We start from the raw sequence: 22,528 nt of genomic DNA on the forward strand, positions 1-22,528 counted from the left end.
ATTTTCCTTAATAGAATTATAGTGTTTGATGTTGCTAACCCTTCGCTTCTGTGGTGCTTAGATAACCATTTTGCTATAAATTAATAACTGCATTCATTGTTAATTATTAACGACTATTAATTAAAATTCTGGTGACTTGTACTTTCTTGAAAGCAGGAGGTTTTTACCCAATCTTCATGGTCAGAGGACTTTTAAAACATAGCCTTTGAGACATCCTTTTAAAAAAAGCCTTATTTCCAAATTCTAAACTTTGTTTTTAACCCATTTTAAATAAGTTATCTCCTGTGAAGCTTGTTGTGGACATTTCCACTACAAAGATTTCTTTCCAGGCCAATTTAACAGTCCTATCAATATGTTTAAGTAGTAAAACTTTTTGCAACAATAGCCAAAGTTAAAATATTATTTGTTCAATATTTCAATTTATTTTTTCTCTCATCTCTTTCAAAATTTCTTTACTTGATATCTGTTTTATGATATTGATATATGTTTGCTTTATCTCAAAAGAGAAGTGGACTGAGGGCCAATATTCAAAATGGGCTTTATGAACTATACATACATGGTTTATGATCCATTATGTTATCTTGTGTCTTTCGAAGAAGTTTTGGACATCATTCTCCCAAACACCATAACCCGCGGTATAAGGTTCGTCCAATCAGAAATTTACCATGTTCCACGAGCCCTACACCCCCATAGAGTTGTGGAAGAGATGTGAGACTTGAAACGTACAGAAGCATAAACTAGAGAATGGAAACATTTGATTAAGTGGGGGGTAAGAAGAAAAGTCTAGACCCAACCATGTCCACCCCAGCAGATGTCTGGTCAGGGCAGGCATTACCGCGTGCTTATACACTGGTCATGCACGGAAGCTCCCTCTACAGGTATAATCACCGTGCATTTTTTCTATTGGAGCTTTCAGGGCACAGCATTCATCAGTTTCCAGACACTTAAAGACAGAAATACAGCATTGCAATAAGTTTCACATACATTGCAGTGCTTTGCCGTCTTTTCAGCAGCCCATGTTTCAGATCATGTCGTACAGTGCATGATGCTTCCATCCTGAAAATGTCAAGGGCTACCAGGCCAAATATCAGGAAAATGAACTGGAGACATTGGTGTTCTAAGAGTGAATTAACAGATTCATCTCTAAACCAGTATTTATGGCAAAGGTATATCAGAGAAAATGTTATGGAATTTATTCTGAAACTATTAAATAGAGGGAATGTAACTAAAATTAAGGGAAGCATAACATACCACAAAATAGAGAATTTTCCATTTGATAACATTTGAAAGCCATTATTCCTCTCTCTTTATGGCTGGGGTATATCTGACATATATCCTAAAACATGACACGTTCATAGAGTTTGAAAACTGTGGTTTCACATACAAGTACCCTTCTGATCTTTGTGGTTAGACTACACACTTAACATCAAAACAGCTTCATTTCAAGGTGCTAGTGAGCATGAGGAAGACACATAATGAAAAACGGAAACCCAGAAATTGAGAGACCAGGGAATGAAAAACAAAAGTATGTGCATGCACAGTACCAACTGACAGATTGAGACAGAGTTTCAAAACAAGGCTGGCTAAGAACATGACTTACCACTTTACACTGAAGTTATAACAGTTGTTTCTGCATTAACGTATACAGTGTGGGCAGGCAGGTTTTCATTCCTAGTCTATTCATTGATACTTTCTAACACATGGTCAAGTGTCATCATCTTCCATTCTAATCTAGTCTTTTTTCAGTAGCATAACAAAAAACTGTTTAGCTGTGAAGCGCTAACCATTTCCAGAGCTTTTAAACTTTCAACTTTATTCTAATTCATCATGACTTTTGAGAGCAGAACAAGAAGCTGAAGAATAACCCAGGTGCATTCTAACTTCATACCTGCACCTGACCATGAAGTACTGAAAACACAACATTCATAACTAAAGAACAGCTCCCAAGAAAAACAGAAGTCATAAAAACTATAGAGTTCTAAACTGAGCACAGAGGTGCCTATTTCCAGTTCTAGAGCCTTAGGAGGCTGAGCAAGATGATCATGAGTTCAAGGCCGGCTGAGTAAACTAATCAGATCCCACCTCAAAGTAAGCACATACATAAATAAAAAAAATGTGTTCTATCAATCATATGACTTATATTTCATTACTAAATTAGTAAAGAAATAAATGCAAACTAAATATTCTCCTTACATTTATTATGCCATTATATACAATACCAAAAATGTCTAAAAAACAAGGCATCCTAATGTTTGAATCACATGTATTTAGTGGGAATAGTCCACGTTTGTCTCAGTTTAGTCATTGCAATTTACTTACCCTAAAGAAAATTACAATTTTTACCTATTTTATAGCACATTGATCAATTATCTATTCAAAACAAATAAACATATGGCAGTTCATATTTCTGTGGCTTCTTATTCCAAATCAATTTAAGGTTCCTAATTTAAGAGGCTATTAAATCACCAATTTCACCCAAAAATGAGTAAATAATGTGTATATTATAAATATATATGACTTACCCAGAAAAATGGCTAAATATAAATGACTACGTAAATTTATAAAAGTTATTCCATTTTACGTGGTATTATTCCACTTTCTAGTGATAGACTTTAATTTTTTTCCTTTTATCTTATGAAATATTCTAAAATACATGTTCTAAATAAAAATTAATAAAAATCTATTTCTTCATAATGTGCCAGGAGCCAGTATAGGTCTGCATTAAATTCTCTGCATTTAATTTATGGCTTCCAGGTTGGTATTTTTGTGGGATTCCTGTGTAAATGGGTGGGTCATTAATGCTGTTCCTTTTCTTGGGCTCTTATTCTTTTGTTGGTCTATCTTGTCTGACTTCAGTGTGATAATTTCTGTTTTATCTGTTACATTTATTTGGTCATATTATTTAAAATGAATGAATGAAAACTTAACCACTCAGGTAAAGCTTAGCAACTGAACTGTCATTTATACCTGCTGGGAGAGGGAAAATTAGTTTTCTCCAATAGTGTGACAATGTAGTCAGCCGCTCCAGGGCAGACCCCATGTTCAGGAGTGACTGACCACCATATAATAGGCTTACAGTTTTTGTGTGTATGTGTGTACTTCTATTTGGTTAAAGTTTTTGTTTGTTTCTTTTGGGGTGTTGTTTTATTTTTTCTAGTTTTGGAGTAGTTTTGTTTTTGTATTGAGTTTTTATTTTCTTGAGAAAGAACTTAAATTGGGTGTGAAAGGATTGGGAGGAGCTCTGGAAGGATTTGGGGGAAGGGAAAAATATAATCAAAATATATTTAAATTTAAAAATGGTTTCAAATAATAAAAAGAATAAAAAAGAAAAATAAGTATGTGAGGTAACATATCTTAATTAACTGAGGCAGTCATTCAACAAAATGTACATGTACTTAAAATAATATTGTATGTGACAAGTACATGCAACTGTAGCTTCCAATTTAAAACATAGATTTAAAAAAAATAATAAAATAAAAAAGAAGAAATAGTTGGCTACCAAGTAAATCCTTGACTTCAGAGATGACCCAGCAGTGAGAAGCCTACAGTGTTCTTGTAGAGGGCCCAGTCTGGTATGTGCTCAGCTCTAGTTTCAGGGGATTCAGCAATCTCTTCTGGCCCTTGCAGGCACTGAACCTACATGCACAAACTCATGACAGATAAACAACTAAAAACAATAGTAAGTAAATAAACAAACAAACAAAAAACAATACCTGAAACATTCACTTTAGAGTTATGCAGCACACATCATTTTTAAAAAGATGCAAGGCCTGCTTTTATTCCACCCCAGGTACTCTGAGCTTATTTATACATTATTTATATCTGGTAAACAATACCATTTTAAAACTGTGTGAAGGTTTAGGTGAGTTGATTTATTGAGCTATCACATGACTAGAGTGAGATTACTTTTTTGAATTTTATAATGATAGGTTATAGACTATCAAAGGAATAATTCTTCACAAATGACAAGAGATTGTTTTAATTATTGTAACTCAGAGAGAAAGTCAATAGATAATATGAGAGGTTTTGAGTTTTCTTTCATAACCACTTAATCCTTAAAGTCTGATTACTTCTGTGCAGGGAAAGCTAAAATTGATGATGATAAAGTAAATTAATACAGTATTTGTTTAAATAAAGCAAAAGCTGCAAGACTGAACATTTTTTGATAGAAACCAGAGGTTTTTAATTGTCTTAGATATTGGAATACTTTCGATCATTACTCCTAAGAATGGAGAGGGCTATTTCTGTATTTTATATACAATCTAATTTGATATTAGTGGGGTCTAAACTTCGCCAAAGAAAAGCAAAAGCAAGGACAAAACCACCAGATTGTGTGCCTTTGAAGAGGTGCTATTGGTTATATTTGAATGCATTTAGAAAGGAGAATATTGGCTGGGTATTGTTGATTTGAAACCTGAAAGAAAGCTCAGCTGGTAGAGTGACTAGCACAGGAAGTCCTGGGTTGGCTCAATTCCCAGCGCTTTATAAAATGACAAAGACATAGACAAGCCTAGAATGAGTTCCTGTCTAAAACATATTTACCTAATTAAAAGAAATATAGAACAGGCAATTTTATAGACAATGTCTACCATGGGAAGTTGGGATTTTAAAAATATCCTCCCTACATCTGCTTTTGTTCTATTTTAGACCTTTGGGTCTTTAGAACAAGGAGTTGTTGTCCATTTATGCATCACTAAGAAATGAACAGCTATACAAAGAAGAAAATATAAAGTAGGGATCCATCAGAGCACTTTTTCTCTTTCTTTTTTTTTGTACTTTTTGCAGTGTTTGGGATCAAGAAACAGCATCTTATTTACATATGCCCTGCACCTGCTTTACCACAGAGCTGTTTCCAAAGCCAAAGTAGAACTTGATGTCTCCATTATCTTTTTCCAACCTTTGTTCACGACTTCCTGCAAAACAAAAACCAATATCAAGGTGTGAACCCTAATATGCATCTTTTAACTTATGAAGTTATGTAAGTCATTCATAAACTGAGTGCTGGGAAGAGACGAAGGATGGGGGATGTAGAGGCTGGGTTGCAATATCTACACACACTGTCACTTCCTCTCTATACTTATAAAGACACGTTGCTAGTGATAATGAAAATTGTTCCTATTGAAAATTCTTATACAACGACTCTCAGTGACAGAAGAGAGGTGAGGTGTGCATTTTTGGCTTCAGCACAGAAAATTAGGTTCAGAAGACAAAGTACTGTGGTTACAATATTGCAGAACTCCAGAGAGGGCAGGAGACTCACAAGGGCAGCCACTCACCTTGGCTCACTCAAGATGACTCTAGTATTTGTACCCTGGAAAGTAATACCTTACTTTTTCAAGATTGGCTACTAATTTAACCTGTGTGAACCAAGGCTGTTTGATTCATAATCCGAGATGGATATGCCCATACTTCAGATGGGTCGGCAGATGCAAGCAGAGACACCGAATTATTTCCTTAAGACTTATGCAAAGTACATGTTCATGATGCTGGAGACCAAGGAGCAAAGAGTGTTCTGACGCCATTGGTTGTCCATTTAGAAGATGCAGAGTATGTCAACTTAAGCAGGCTTTATAACCTCCAGGAAAATTCATTGTCTTAGCCTAGTGCGAACGTTTCCACCATGAGTTTTGTAATGATGGACCATTTATTTTTCAGATCAAATGACTACTTACACTCTAAGGCACATAAAGCTAACTAGACACTGTTGCTTTTGTCTGACTCTGCTTACATAAAATTGGGGAGATAGAAGATATCACAATATTCTGTTTTTCACCAGATTCAAGTAAGGAAAGGTATTTATGTACTATTTATTGAATGGCAAAAACTGACTCCTTTGTTGTTATAAAGGAAACATTAGCATGTACACAGTCTGAAGCCTCTTCATTTTCTTCACATGTATGTTAAAACTTTCGTTTCCTTTTCTTGTCCATTGTGGGAGCATTACAGGAAGGCCTGTAACTACTAGGAAGATTCCAGAAGATGAACTGCATGCTTTCTCTTGACCCCTTGCTGTCTGCTCTGTTCCTTCCTCTTCTTAGCTCTGTAACAGTATCAGTTGTCATGGTGGTCCTGCTTTCTTTGAATGCTTCCCTTAATGCTACTAACACTAGAGACTGGCCACAGTGATGGAAACGTGTAGGCACAGCCCTGAAGTCCTACATACCCAACAGGTATCCAGGAGCCTTGCTTAGGAAAAGTCTGTTGCTCAGCATGCTAATTTGTACTATTTATTTGTCCGGCTTGTTTCCTTAGTGCCTCATTCCCTTAAGGATGTTTTCTGGGTAGCATCTTTGCCCTCTCAAGTATCTACCCACATCTCACGCCCTCAAACATGTTCACTTATTTGGAGGAAAATCAGCATCACATGCGGTGTTCACAGTAAGGATTTAAAGAGCGCAGCACCTGCGCCAGGACTACTCTAAGATACTTTGCCAGTTCTAGACACTGCTGAACACCTGCCCAGTGCCCTGTGAGAGGTCGTGCCCCCATGCCCCGCTTTCCTCTGTCCTTCTTCATAAGAAAGAATGGAAGTGAGTGTCCAGTGACCAGGCGAGCAAATAAATAAAACGCATATTGGATGAATAGAGAAATGTGTGTAGCAAAATTGGGTTTAAACATCTCTTTAAAAGCAAGCAATAACAATTAGTGGGGTGGGAAAAGACCATGAATTTGAAGCAGAGTGAGGAGGGGTATATGGGACTGAATGAAGGAAAAGAAGGAGGAAATGCTGTAGTTTTAATCTCAAAAAAATCTCAATAAATAAAAAGAACAATGTTGGGGGCACAGCAGTTAAGAGCACTGACTGCTCTTCCAGAGGACGAGGAGTCAATTCTCAGCACCCACATGGCAGCTCACGCTGTCTGTAACTACAAGATTTGACACCCCCAGGCAAACATGCAGGCAAAACGCCAATGCACATAAAATAAAAATAAATGAGTTCTTAAAGAACAGTGTCATGGGAAACTATAAAAAGCACAGAATTTCTAGAGTTAAACATTAGTTCCATGACTAAGTTAAATCTTTGACTGCCATATATATAATGGTTTAAAATAAGCAAACAGTTACCAGGTGTGATTTTGATTCTGATCTTTATACAGATCAGGAGAGGCAGCATTGTACTTAGAGATGCTAAGCAGCCAGGCTAGCTACAGACACCAGCACAAAGCAGGGTACTTAGAGTTGCCAAAAAGCCTGGTAGGCCACAGTTACCAGGAGTGCTTTGCAGGATACTACATTGCTAAACTGCTAAGCCCTGATGTTTGATTGGTCAGAAGACTGAAGTGCTCAGTGTATTCTCTCTGACAGGATACTCTATATACTTCACAAGGATGGCCTCAAACAATCAATCCTTTTTCCAAGATTCCCCAGGGCTGGGATTATAGGTGTGTACCACCAAGCCTTTCTCTAAATTCATTTTTATCTCATGATATTTTCAATTTACCAAGAGTATTTTGAGGATGTCACTCCACAGAATATCAAAAAACACAGGTTTGCCTTTTGAAAGAAAGTGTAAGGGAGAGTAAATGGGAGACAATCCCGTTTTGTTAATATATGTGCTTCCTATATAATATAAATTGTGCGTGCACACACGTTTTAGTAGTCTCATGCATATTATGTTTACTACATATTTATGCTTTAAGAGTTAATTTCATTTTAGTTTTTGCAGGAGTCATTAGAATTTGTTCTAGATTATGTCTTTTTTCAATAAAGTTCCAATAAATGATGCACTGTTTAAACAACCACTAACTTTTCTAAAATGTAAATGAAGGCATATAAAGCTCTGTTGTCTTCTTAAGCTTGCCAACTTCCTTGTGTTTTTATTAATGTGCCTGAAATATGTCTGGGAAGAGAAACTAGGAGCTGAGGAAGACTTTAGCTACAGGTGAGATACAAAGGGAATAAACTGTAATTAATAAAAATAAAAAATAAAAAAAGAAAAGTGTTGGTAACTTGATGGGAATTGCATTGAATCTGTAGATTGCTTTTGGTAAAATGGCCATTTTTACTGTGTTAATCCTGCCAAGCCATGAGCATGGGAGATCTTTCTGTCTTCTAATATCTTCTTCTATTTCTTTCTTCAGAGACTGGAAGAATTTTTCATACCAGTCTTTGACTTGCGTGGTTAGAGTCACACCAAGGTACTTTATGTCCTTTGTACCTATTGTGAAGGGTGTTGTTTTCCCTAATTTATTTCTCAGCCCATTTATCTTTTGTAAACAGGAGGGCTGCTGATTTTTTTGAGTTAATATTATATTCAGCCACTTTGCCAAAGGTGTTTATCAGCTGTAGCAGATTCCCTGGTAGAATTTTTTGGGTCATTCATTATACTGCCTATATCCAACATCAAACTAAATGGAGAGAATCAATTCCACTGTAATCAGGGACAAGACAAGGCTGCTCACTCTCTCCATATCTCTTCAACATAGTTCTTGCAGTCCTTGCTAGAGCAATAAGAGTGAATTTTTTAACAATCATGAAATCCAGGAAAGAAAAGGATCCAAGGGCAATAATACCATACTAAAGTTTTGTCATAATTAATCATGCGTGGTTAGAACTAAAGAACAAGTAAATCAATTACAAAAATAGACAGCAGAAAAGCAGACAGATTGACAGGTTGGTAGATTAAATAGATAGAAAAACAGACAGATAATAGGTGGATAGATAGATAGATGGGTGAATAGATATAGATAAAGAGAAGTAGGAAGGAGAGAGAATGAGAATAATGAAAAAGTGGGGACTTTATAAGAACATGAAAACCGTATTGCTATTTGAAAACTGTGTAAGTTTGTACAATGCTTTTAATATAATAAATGCAATTTGAATTAAAAAAAAAGAAAAGGATGAATACAAATGAAAGGTGGTGATTTCATTACTTCAAAGCAGCCTTTGAACTGGCACTTTGTGTAGAATCTGAGGTATCACACAGGCCATGGAGCTCATTTTACTTCTGGCTTTAGAGTGTTCTTTCTGTCTCCTTCTTTCCTTCCTCTACCCTACTTCCTTCTCTCACTCTTTGACTGTACACAATCTTCAGAGGATCTGAAACTAAAATGATTCAGCATAAAAAAACTGTTTAAATTGCTAAAGTTTCCACTCATAACCAGGCAAAAGAATCATTTCACAATCAGATAGAATGTGAAGCCATTGGTTATTCTGCTTAGAGAACAAGACATTTTTGCATAGATACACAGCATTAACAAAACAACTAACACAAGCAATATTATTTCAATATGGTTATAAATCTCTATGACAAATGGTGATGCCAGAAGCAAGTTCTTTGGAAAATATTTGCTTTTTTTGACAATAGTTAGATACTCATACTCTGCTGTGATTTTTTTTTTATTATTATTTGCAAATTGTTCACTTTGTATCTGGGTTGTAGTCCCCTCCTTCATCTCCTCCTGGTCCCACACTTCTTTCTTCTCTCCCCCTCTCATCCCTCTTCCCTGATCCACTGATTGAAGTCCTTCTCTACTGTCTGACCTTAGCCTATCAGGTCCCATCAGGACTGCCTGGATCTTCCTCTGTGAGCTGGCTAGGTGGCCCCACCAGGGAGAAGTGGTCAAAAAGCAGATAACTGAGTTCATGACAGAGACTGTCTCTTCTCTCCTTACTGTTGGGGGCCCACATGGAGACTGAGCTATCTATGGGCCACATCTGAGCAGAGGGTTTAGTTCCTTTCTTTCCATGGTCTTTGGTTGATGCATCAGTCTCTTCAATCCCACCTGGGCCCAGCTCTTTTGGCTTGTTGGTCTCCTTGGGTGGTTCCTGTCCCCTCCAGATCCTTCTATCTCTCCCTTACTCCATAATACTCCCTGTGCTATGACCAAAGTTTGGCTGTGAGTTTCTGTATTTGCTTTGATCCCCTGCTGGGCAGAGTCTTGTAGAAGACATCTGTGATAGGCTCCCATCCTGATACCTTCCTCTACTGCTTCTGGTGTCTATTATATTTGCCCTTCTGACTGAGAATGAAGCATTTTCCCTAGGATCTTCCTTGTTTAAATTCTTTAGGTCTGTAGATTTTAGTATGTTTTTTCTAAATTATATGGCTAATATCTACTTATAAATGAGTACATACTGTGCGTGTCTTTCTGCTTCTGGGTTATCACTGGATGATCTTGTTGTATATTTTTTAATTACAAAGGATTTTTGTGCCTGAGATATTAAGAACATTAGGTACCTGCCTGCCACTACCTCTGAATAAATTATGTCTTCTTAAAATTATGTATTCTATTTGCCTATTTTAAACAAACTGCATGAAGGCATATTTTAGCTATGGCTGAATTTTAGTCATAGCTAAAAAGCTGATTTCAAAAGAAGGGGAAAAAACAAGCATGAAAGTATAAAACAATAGAAGCATAGGTTTGCTTAATGTACTTTCAAGATGAAAAAAAATCCTAATAATTATGAAAGTATAGAGCATGTTGGATGGCTCTGTAGCTGTGGAGAACAAGCCAGAATTCCAAGTGTGTTCAAATATGCAGTGACTTCTCTTGAGGGAGCGAGGTATCTGCTAAGGTCCACATTCATCAGTAAGCAATAGATCACCATGCTGTGATCCTTAGCTTTCTTCCCATCATACACTGGTGACGCTCCAGAAAATAGGCATCTTCCTCAATCAAACTATCTGTAAACATTTTTGTCCCTCTTAAAATGTACTCTTTACTCCAAATGTACTCCAAGTATCATTCTTTCTGATGGATATCTTTGAAACAAAGCTAACAATAAATAAACACACATGAGTGTACACACACACACACACACACACACACACACACTCATGGATGCTTGTGCACATAAGCACATAAACATTTGCACAAATACACATACACATGCTCACCCATGAATGTGCACACACAACAGTCATGCACACACATGCATGTACACATACACATGCACCAGCACACTTGTGAGCATATAACACAATCACACAAATGCACAAGCATGCACATGCATACATATTCACATACTCATGTATACACATAAACACATACAAGCACAACTCAAGATCTCAAGGGACTTCTTCCAGAGAAGGTTTCTTACCAGGAAACAAGCCAATTTCTTTATTGTAGAGGTATTAAAAATTGTAGCAAAATTTAGTCAAATGTACCTACAATTAAAACCTTACTTGTTGTCTGTTTAAACTTGCAGTTAATTTTAATGGGTGTATGCCTCATTACTTATGAAATAGCTACGGAAACACTTATATTTCTAAGATAATTGTAGACATTTAATGACATGTAAATTGTCTAACATATGTCTGACATATATACAAAATATATATATTGGACATTTGAGGTTTAACTATGAAACCAATCTAAATTTATGCATGCCATACTAAAAACTTTTTAAAATATAACAAAAATGTGTTAAGTTGAATGAATAAAGTTGTTTTTTCCATAATTGTTGTCATTATTCTATTTCTCCTAAAGAACAATATTTTTATATTTAAATGTCTACCCAGAGATTTGAATTTTAAGAAGAAAAAAATCAATGATATATGACTTAACAATTTTTTTTCTAAAAGCAAAACACAATTCAAATGAAGTCAAACTTAAGAAATTTACCAAACATTTAAAACATTAACAAAAAGTGGAAAGAAACAAGGAGATTATCAATGGAATATAAGAACCTCCCATGGGTGGCTCTGGCTGTCATAGAGACAAAGATAAACTAAAACATCAAATTAAATTGTGACTTTCTCCTTGGTTTGCCTGTGGTGTATATGCATGATTAGAGTCTCACAACAGCGTAATGCAGCCATGACCATTCAGGCCTTTACAGCCATTGAAGCAGGACAGTCTCCCCAAGCATGGGAGCTAAAATGTTATGCTCAGGATGCGAGGCTAAGCACTGCACTCAGGGTCAGCCACTGTAGACCCAGAGAAGAGCATGTCTGATTGCATGCGGGTTGATGCCCCAGGTCCCGCCTCTGAGAAAAAGGGATCAGACGGGTCTGATGCTCTTTGGGTGGATGACACTTAAATGAACATCAGTACAAAGTCCCAATTTATTTCTAATATCAGAGATCAGACCTCTACTCTTGCCTGATGCGTCTAAAACAAAAAGGGGGAACTGTAGAGAGCTGCGTAATGCCGCGCCTTAAAGATGGAGCTGGTTTCCACCTTCCACCTTCCCGATGGTGAGTGCTTTCTGACACAAACAACTCCATATTTGCTAAGGCTGAGGATCTGGCTTGCTTCCATGTATGTGGACCTATCTGCATTGCCCACGTGGCACGCCTGGGTTGGCTACCCAGAGGCTATTTAAGCTGTGGGCTGTCTTTCCCCAGGGTCAGAAGATTGTTCAAGGTTCCTAAATAAACTGCATTGAAAAAAAAAAAAAAAGAAATAGAAAAACAGAAGCTGGGCTTAGGAAATTACAGAAGTGGCTGTATATTTGTATCTAACAAATAATTAGAAAACCAAAAATATGAGAGAGGGTGAGACAGGGGGCTACAGCTGGGATACAAAGTAAATAAACTGTAATTAATATAAAAAATAATTAAAAACACAAAAAAAGAAAATAAAAAATATATAGTGTGTGAGAAAGTACCAGATTGATTTCCAAAGTGGTTGTACAAGTTTACATTCCTACAGGCAATGAAGGAGGGTTCTCCTTGCTCCACATCCTCTCCAGCATGTGTTGTCACTCTCTAATTTTTTATCTTAGTCATTCTGTTAGGTGTAAGATGAAATCTCAGGGTCGTTTTGATTTCCATTTCTCTGGTGACCAAGGGCATTGAGAATTTCTTTAAGTGTTCCTCTACTATTCGATTTTCCTCTATTGAGAATTCTCTGTTTAACTCTGTATCCCATTTTTTTAATTGGATTACTTGATTTGTTGCTGTTCAACTTCTTTAGTTCTTTATATATTCAGGATATCAGCCCTCAGTCAGATATAGGTTTGGTGAAGATCCTTTCCCAATCTGTAGGCAGTCGTTTTGTTCTGGGGACAATGTACTTTGCTTTACAGAAGCTTTTCAGTTTCATGAGGTCCCATTTATTGATTGTTGATCTTAGAGCCTGTGCTGTTGGTGTTCTGTTCCGGAAGTTGTCTCCTGTGCCATTAAGTTCAAGGTTCTTCCCCACTTTTTCTTCTAACTGATTTAATGTGTCTGTGAGGTATCCCAGAAGCAGAAAGACGCACAGTGTATATACTCACTCATAAGTGCAGAGGGCCTCTGAAAGGCTCTACCCTGCAGGGTATCAAAGCAGATGCTGAAACTTATAGCCAAACTTTGAACGTGGGAAATATAAGACCTGGAGAGAACAGGAGCTCCACAAGGAGATCAACAGAACCAAAAAATCTGGGCACAGGGGTCTTTTCTGAGACTGATACTCCAACCAAGGACCATTCATGGAAATAACCTAGAACCCCTGCACAGATATAGCCCATGGCAGTTCAGTGTCCAAGTGGGTTCCATAGTAATGGGAACAAGGATTGTCTCTGACATGAACTGATTGGTCTGCTCTTTGATCACCTCCCCTTCAGGGGAGTGTAGCCTTACCAGGCCACAGAGGAAGACAATGCAGCCACTCCTGAAGAGACCTGATAGACTAGGATCAGAAGGAAGGGGAGGAACATCTCCCCTATCAGTGGACTGGGGGGGGCCATGGGTGGAGAAGAAGAGGGAAGGGTGGGGTTGGGAGGGGAGAAGGGAGGGAGGTACAGATGGAATATGAAGTGAATAAACTGTAATTAATAAGATTAAAAATTAAAAATGTATGAAAGAACAAAATAGAGACAAACTTAATATATATATATATATATATATATATATATATATAGTGTGTGTGTGTGTGTGTGTGTGTGTGTGTGTGTGTGTGTTTGCTCAGAAAACTAGTACACTTCATAGGTTAAATGTTAGAGTTTGTGGAGATGATCACCCACATTTCAGGGCAATAAGGTGCTGTTTCCATCTGGATTGAAAATCAGGTTGCAGATAAGGCTGTCGTGACAGATATCTATATTAAACAAAAGTATAAATGTTAATTATTTGAGTTAGCCTGAAATTATTAGACATTTCATGATGTAATGTTAAATTGAATTGTCTGTGTTTAATTAAGAAACCTACCCTAGATACTATCACAGTAAGGAGAGCACTTCATTCTTAGGGTCTTTAAGCATTTCACAGTGACGGCTTAAATGTTTTCTTTATCACAGAAAAGGACCTAGAGTAGGAAGACTACATGGTCTTGAGGTGGGTTGGCAGGGATTCTAACAAACTGTTAAAGAGGAAATATGTCTGTAACATCAGATGGATGCAGGAGGAAAGGCTAAAGAAGATGTTCCATTGCTTGCTTCACGTCTAGAATTCTGAAATAAATATGTATTAATTAACAGAATGCTATAATAAATGCTTAAACATAAAACAGGAAAACCTTCAGGGCCTCACAGAAGGAGAGAAACTGACACAGTTTAATGAGCAGTATGTCTACCCTATTAGCATGCAAATTTGCTTTTGGTTTAATAATATTGTATATATGTAAAATAATTGTTGTAAATTAACATTTTGTGATACGTTACCAACAGTTCCATGATTCAAAGAAGTACTGTGTGTGTGTCTCATCTAGGATTAAGTTTCTCAGGGGAAGAGGTTATGAATGGAAAGTTTTAGAAGCTCTAATCTGATTTTCTTTTTGCATATGTCCTATATGTCTATAGGACATATATGTCTATAGCAGAGACAGACAGCATGACCCCAAAGTTACAGTATGGGCGGCTATGTGCACCAAATTTCCATAGGAGTATGATGTGGCCAACAGATGGGATAGGGCTTATAATCTGCAGTCACAGACAAAAGAACAAAGACAATGAATGAAAGAATTGTGAAGAAATAACACCTACAAAATGGGGGAAAAAAGCTGGTATAAATCCAAATCCTATTAACAGCTAAAACCAAATGATCAAGAATCTAGGCAAACATTTTTTTTAACATACATACAATGACTAAAACAAAGGAAAAGGAAGACTTACCACAAACACCTATGCAAAATAATGGAAGTTCTTCACTGCATTCTGGAAGATGATTATACCAAAAATTTTATTAGACACTGAAAAACAAATAGATCTTTGAGTTTAGCAATAAATTAAGGTAATAAAGAGAAATCATTGAAAACAATATTATATCATACCTTGTAAACTTAAAATATTCTACAAATAAGTATTTTAATAATTTTTTTTCTATGAACAAAATCATACGCAAACATCTCATTTATGTTCTTTTAAATGGATGTTTGAAGAGTTAACGTTGGTAACCACACTAAAATATTTTCGTATATCTTTTAGACAAATCTAAGTGTTAAAGAGCCATGATATCAGTAGTAAAAAATCATGATTTTATGTAATAAAATGAAACTGAGAAAGAGTATTTAAGGTTCTAAGTAAATAGTAATGTGTGACCTACTTACTAACTAAAATTTTCAATTAGTGCTGACACAAGGAATATGTAAGCATCAACTACAACTGTAATCCACACTGTACAGGTGTTGAACACAGCTAAAGGTTGTGGGAGCATCCTTGGGGGAAAATACGTAAATGCAACATGTTCAACTTATGAATGACATTGTCATGCACACTACAGCAACAATGAGACACCATTCAAAGCCACTGAACTTACTTAATAAAAAAAATAATAATCTGGAAAATGCCAGTGGAGACAAAAATATGAAGTGACAATTATTTACCTGTTATACTCCATAACTGACCTGTTCAATTTATTGACCACAGTTACTAGAGAAATGTATGACTATGTGATCATTTTGAAGTGCAGGTATTCTATGCATAGGCATTTAGATGTTTTCTGCTATGATTATATTCACATCTCAACAAGACAAGTCATATGAAATATGCATTATTCATAGCTGTCAAAAATAGTATTCATAAACACACAAATACTAGAAAAATATACATCTATCTATCAATATTGAAAAAGACGGGTTGCAATAAATTATTCTCTACCACAATTTGTTGAAGCAAAAATTGCAAACTATTGTGAAGAATGAATGTCAACAGTCTGGTCATTTGTTGGAAGGGGATGAATGTGATAAATGAGTGAGTATAAATGATGCTTCTCCTATATTTTCTATTTCTTAAATTATTTATATATGTAGTTTATAATGATTATTGAATTGTTTTCCTGGGATTGTGTTTATTATTTTGTGTGTATCCAGTACCACAGTAGCATCCATATTTACAAGTGGCCTGAGAAAATGATTCCTTCTGAAAATTTTACAAATCTCTGTGCTCAATAATGAACTCTACATAAAACATCTTTTACAAACAATGAAGAAGAAGGGCTTCTCTCATTTTCTCATTTCAACATTGCTTTGAAATCTGTATCTACTTGGGAGGGAAAACACTGAGTAAATCGTGAAATACAACTTAAATCCAATTATGGAGGTTAGATAGAGTCACATGGCTCTAAAACAAACAACAGCAACCCAAAACAAACAAACAAACATGGTTTCTCCATCTCAAATCAAAGGAAAATCAAGACAGCTGCAAATGTATAATAAACTCCATGTCCAGAAGAAAGAGCAATATATTGATCCTTATTCAGAATTCATAGTTTCAAAACTAGGAGTGTCTGAGAGGCAATTAAATGAAAAAATATTCACAACAATAAGTTCAACAAAAGAGTAGTAATTACATACTATAATTCCATTGTGGTGCTGAAGGGTAAACATAAGCTAGGATATTTAAACATGTGAGTATGTGTATTGCTAGGTGGTTAGATGCACAGATGTTTTCTATGCCCTTAATATATCTGAGTGTACTTTCAATTAAATTCTCAGCAGGTGTCTACACAAAACTAACATTGTACTTCTAAAATTCATTGAGAAGAATCAAAAGCAAAACAATGCTAATAAGACAAGCACCAGAACAGTATAAGGGAGCAAACTTAGGAAGAATAGGGATATAATAAATAGTTTTAATGATTAAATCATTCATATTTATTTGAAACAGACCTTGTTATAAATGAATCAGGATATAGTTCAAATACATCTTTTTTTCTTTACCTGTTGACAGATTGATAATGACTTGGTAGGTGATGATTATAATAGATTAATAATGGCTATAGAGATTGGCAGATTGTTGGTAGATAAAAGTTCCCTTGTTAAGTGATAGTAAAAAGATGATAGATGCTTAGTTCTTTGATAAAACATAAGAAAAAGATAATAGGTAGGTTGATGGATGATAAATAAGTAGATAGATATAATTAAACGGAATACAATAGTTAATAGAAAAACAAATGATAAATAAATAATAGTTATAAATTATGGAGAGGGATATTTTAATATCAAATAATAGACAGATATTTTCTATACAGAACAATTATCAGAAAGTTATATTGAATAATTAGCTCAGAAACATATTTAAAAGCTATTCTAATTTTTTTTTACAAATCAAAATTGTAGCTTTTAATATATTAGAAGTAAATTCATTTGCAGATAGAGTCTTTATTAAAAAAAACAAGTTAAAGTATTTTTGTTATGGTGTGATCGGGTATAAATAGGACTAGATTCTTATAAAAAGAAAAATTTGAACACAGAATCACAAGGAAAAAATGTGCAGGAAATTGGGAGAAGAGTCCCTCTGCACTGAGAGAGATCCAATATTCCCTTATAGTCTCAGGAGAAGCCAACTCTGAACCAGCTTGAATTTTTATGTTGATACTCCATAATTATGAGACAAAAATAGTATCGTCATCATTACCCATTCTGCAGTACTTTGTTGTGACAATCTTAACAAATGCAAAATCTAACCAGACTTAGAAGTGTAGAACTGATATAGAGAAATGGAAGCAAAAATACATGAAAATGGACCCATTATCTCACAAAGTAGCTGAAAATTATGTTATAAAGTAGCTGTAAATCTGTGAAGGTTGTTTTTGTCAACTTGACACTAGCTGGAGTTTTCTGAGAAGAGAGAAACACAGCTGAGAAAACGCCTCTTAAGACGTTTAGCTGGCCTAAAGGCAAGCTTTTGAACATTTTCCCAGTTAGCGACTGACTTGGAAGGGCCCAGTCCACAGGAAGCAATGTGACCCCTGAGGTCATGGTCCTAGGAACCATAGAAAAGCTGGCTGATCAAGCCATGGAGGAAGAGAAGATGTATTCATCATTTCTCTATGGCTTCTGTATCAGTTCTTGTTTCCATATTTCTGCTTTGAGTTCCTGCCCTGACTTCCCTGAGTGACAAACAACAAACTATAAGAAGAAGGAAACCCTTTCCTCCACAAATTGCTTTTGGTCATGTTCACTATCATAATAATACTACAGTGACTAAAACAGATTCAATTCTATGCCATCCCCACATATTTTTTCAAAAGGGAAGATAGTATCCTCTTTATCTGGAAGTGTGGTAAAACACATCAAATGCCTGGATAACCTAATGTATTTTAGAGACTGCTAGCTTACTAGCACATATGGATATTAACTTGATAGTTTTAACTCACTGTCTCTTCCTATGAGAATATTATATGTCACAGAAATATTCAAAGAAGGATTTTGTATGGCCACACACCTAGATTTTATTACTTTGTAAGAGAAAGAAAAGTGGAAGCTGAATATGCAATGATAAGATCTCCAGAAGTGCACACAGACAGAATGGATAATAACACCTATCGGCTGATAAGACCTCCAAAACACATGCAGCCATTGGCCGAACATGGGTGAAGAAGGATGGGCCTTTTTATTTTATTGTGTTTTTAAAGAAAAATTGTATTGAAAGAGAAACAAGCACTTGTTATGAATGAAACAACATCCTGTGTCACTTCTGACCATTTCTAATCTGTAGAGTTACAATGTTTGAAACTAGAAAGTGGTGGGTGATTAATTGATCAAGCTTCCTGACTATATTTCCCTAATGAATTGTACCCTTTTAAGATTACTGTTGCATTTACTAAACAATAGATTAAAATCCTAGGGTGCATTTTCTCATGAAGATTAGAAACACTAAATATCCTAATGAAATTAAAAATACTGTAAACTATATTAAAAGAGCAAAAGAAATAACACTTAAAATATAATTTAATGAAAACTCATAAGTGATAAGCAAAAGCAATATTGACTATTTATACATGCACTGTAGAAGGAAGAAGCAAAGGACTACAGATTTTATGGAATGCATGATGGACATTTAACTCCAAACTCATAGCCAGGTCAGCATTCTTGTTCTGAAGTCAGTATATTTTTAGAGTAGTGGCTGAGACAGGGAACTCCAAGCTGACTGATAGGCCACTTTCATACTAGCATCTTGCCCTTGGAAGTGATTTATTATCTTATTGACTCAGTGATTTCAACTGTAAAATAGGGTTCCTGGGAGTGCACACCTCCTTGAGTTCCTGTGAAGATGAAATGAGCTATATCACCCCTCCTGCAAAACATCGTCAATGTGTTTTATAGATCAATTTGATTCATAATATTCTCTATGACAGTCTGGGGACATGTTTATTAAATAAGAGAAACCAAACACCTGGGATGACCCTGTACACTTGGGTGAAACAGTGATTATTATTTGTAATCTGATTTTATCAGTGTGAGCAATGAACACCTGTGATACTCTGTAAGTGTATGATTATTGATTAATAATTGTAAGACCTGAGACCAGGGCTTGTGTCAAGGCCACTGAGAAACAGTATGCTTCTTAGCCATGAAACATTTCAATTTCCTTTTTGCATTAAGGAGCTGAAGGGTGGCAAAAGCTACATTTAACACATAAAAAACGAAACCAAAATTTATCTCTGAAAACTACTACGGATGAAATAAATTCACAAATGCTAATGAACTCCACAGTGCAAATTATTCTTTTATAATTTTCTCATGAAATTCATTAAGTTTCTCAAGAATAAAGACATTACTCATTTTGAAAACCTCATATTTACACTGGGGTCAAACTTTGTATAAACTATACAATCTAACACAAAAGTGTGGGTGAAGCCAGTATCTTACATTTTACAGAAAAATAAGATTTAGAAAGTTTGGTGTTCATTTCCACAAACTCACAGCTGAATACAGTCGCCTTTCACTGCACACTGTTTTGTGACTTCTTGATCAATCTCAAACATGGCATCATCACTAACCTCCGCCTCCATCCAAAAAGAATGTAAAAGCAAAATAATGTACAAGAGCAGGTTTTGGACCTATTTGATTTCCTATGATGTGTGAAAATCAGTCACTATGCTTTCCTGTTCATTTGTTTCTGATGTATTTTGGACTCTAGCATGGACCACTGCAAGTTGGCTTCTTTGTTCAGAGCCCATTGTCCACAGCCTCTCTCTCAAATCTTTGGACAGGGAAAACTTTCCAAACCACAAATATGACCTTTTCTCTTCCTGACTAGAAGATTTCAGTTAACCCCTTATTCTCCAAACAGGGCCCCAAGTCATAAACATCACTCTGAAGGCTGACATGTTTCCCCCCTCTTCCCACATTCTCTTGCCAGAAAGCCGATCTCTCACTCTTTCATCAGGCTTTCACAGCTGACTTTTATTCACTTAAAATACTTTATCTCACTAATTCATACTTACCTTCATAATATTTTTTATTCTTTCTTAGGAGATCTTTTTCGGCTTTTTTTATTTTTTATTTTTTATTTTTTGCTTTCTTATATGTTCCAATTAATCACCATATACCTCCTCTATTAGGTACAGACCTTTTTTGCTTTTTGTTTGCTTGTTTTGTTGTTTGTACTTAAGCAGAAAATACTTTTATCCTTGCGCCTCCAGCTCACATATGCATATACACAAGCCCATATTTACTACAATCTGAGCTTTTTCCTTGTATGTGAACTTCATCTTTCTGTCCAAAGCTCACCGGAATTTCTGTATTCATTGACTGATGGTTTTCCTTTCCCTGACCTGCGTTTAAAAGCAATAGTAGTTCTTGGACATATTTGAAAGAGGATCCATTTCCATTGGGTTTTCTTCTCGGTCAACCAAAGATGAAATAAAGTTCCCTGCTTTCAATCTAGATACACCCTCAAGTGTCTTTCTCAGTATGAAAACCTACCTAAGTTTCTGGGATATTTCTCTAAACCCCTTCTCTTGCAATAAATATGGAAATGCCTACATAGATATTATGTAAATTATCTCCTTTCCAAACTAAACTTGCTAAACTACATTATGTGCTTAGAAATTATACTGTCTAGGTCCAGTCCAAGTTTGCTCTTTTGTTCAGTCTCTCTGAGGCTCTATGGGCCCAGATTAGCTGATTCTGTAGGTTTTTTGTGGTGTCCTTTACCCATGCACCGCCCTCAATTCTTCCTCCCACTCTTCCACAAAACTCACCCAAGCTGGGACTATTGTTTGGCTGTGGGTCTCTGTACCTGCTTCAGGGAACCAGAGTCGGTTGGCACCCCTTGGGGGCCTCTCTTCTCAGAAAAAAAAAAAAAAGAGAGAGAGGGGAGCGAGGAGGAGGTGGTATGAGGTTGGGACTGGGAGAAGAGGAGGGAGGGGGCTGGGATAAGGCTGTAAAGTGATTAAAAATTGTTAATAATTTAAACAAAAAGAAAAAAGAAAGAAAAAAAATATTCTACTGTCTTGGAAACAGTCTGGATAGTTTTCCTCTGTAAGTGAAGTCTTTAAGATGGAACTGCCTGTTAAAGTTTCTGTCTAGTTTGCTGAAACTCTCAGGCTTACCGGTTTTGCCTGAGGCGTGCTGGAAGTGTGTGGAGGGCTCTCACGCCCTTTTTTCTGTGTTAGACAGGACTATGAAGAGCTAGAGAAGCAGCTGAAGGAAGTGTTTAAGGAGCGTAGCACAGTCCTCCGGCAGCTGACAAAGACATCCAGAGAACTGGACGGGATCAAAGTCAACCTTCAGGTGAGTTGAAAACTAATTTTCTCAGCAGCAAAGGCGTGTATTCACCCCCACAAGACTGATATGCATTTTTAAACAGTTCTCTCTACATCACTGGACTTGACCACTCCAGTTATTATTTATTATTATTTGAGCTTTGAAATGAAATATCTTTTGAAATGGTCAAGAGACCGGCAGTTTCCAGACATCAAAAGGAGCAAACTGTGTAGTTGGCAAAGCCATCAGTTCCTCCCAGATTCCAAGATCCCTTTGACCCTGTGTTCTTGGTACTACAAAAAGATGGAAAGGAATTATAGGAATAATATTTTGAAGAGAATTTTAGATTTTCTCTAGGATAGCTCTAAATATCCTTTAAGCAAACTTCTATATAGAAATGGATATCTTACAAAGGAGACTATCATGTTTAAAATAAGACAAAACAAGAGTCTATTTCATATGAAAATTTCTTTTGTTTTGTTGTTGTTTGTCTGTCTGTTTGTTTGTTTGTTTGTTTGTTTGTTTTTCAAGATAGTATTTCTCTGAGTAGCCTTGGTTGTCCTGGAACTCACTTGCAGATGGGATTTGCCTGCCTCTGCCTCCTGAATGCTAGGATTAAAGGCATACACGACCACCACCCAGATTAAAATCTTTCTAAAATCTGATGGCATTTTTTTGTTCTGTGAACTTACATTTTTATTTTGTTGAAAATAGATTTTTTTCATACA

The 22,528-nt window shown here is 36.0% G+C and overlaps 1 protein-coding gene across 2 annotated transcripts in view; it reads left to right on the forward strand.

The window, feature by feature from the left end:
- The window catches only part of Luzp2 (leucine zipper protein 2), a 432,038-nt gene that overhangs the window by 173,824 nt on the left and 235,686 nt on the right, over positions 1-22,528 (forward strand). For both annotated transcript variants that reach the window (XM_060367228.1, XM_060367227.1), the window contains exon 2: positions 21,710-21,827. In XM_060367228.1, the coding sequence (XP_060223211.1) occupies positions 21,710-21,827 (118 nt within the window). The remainder of the gene's footprint in view (positions 1-21,709; positions 21,828-22,528) is intronic.

This window comes from Meriones unguiculatus, chromosome 14 (genome assembly GCF_030254825.1).
Source record: "Meriones unguiculatus strain TT.TT164.6M chromosome 14, Bangor_MerUng_6.1, whole genome shotgun sequence".
Lineage (NCBI taxonomy): Eukaryota > Metazoa > Chordata > Mammalia > Rodentia > Muridae > Meriones > Meriones unguiculatus.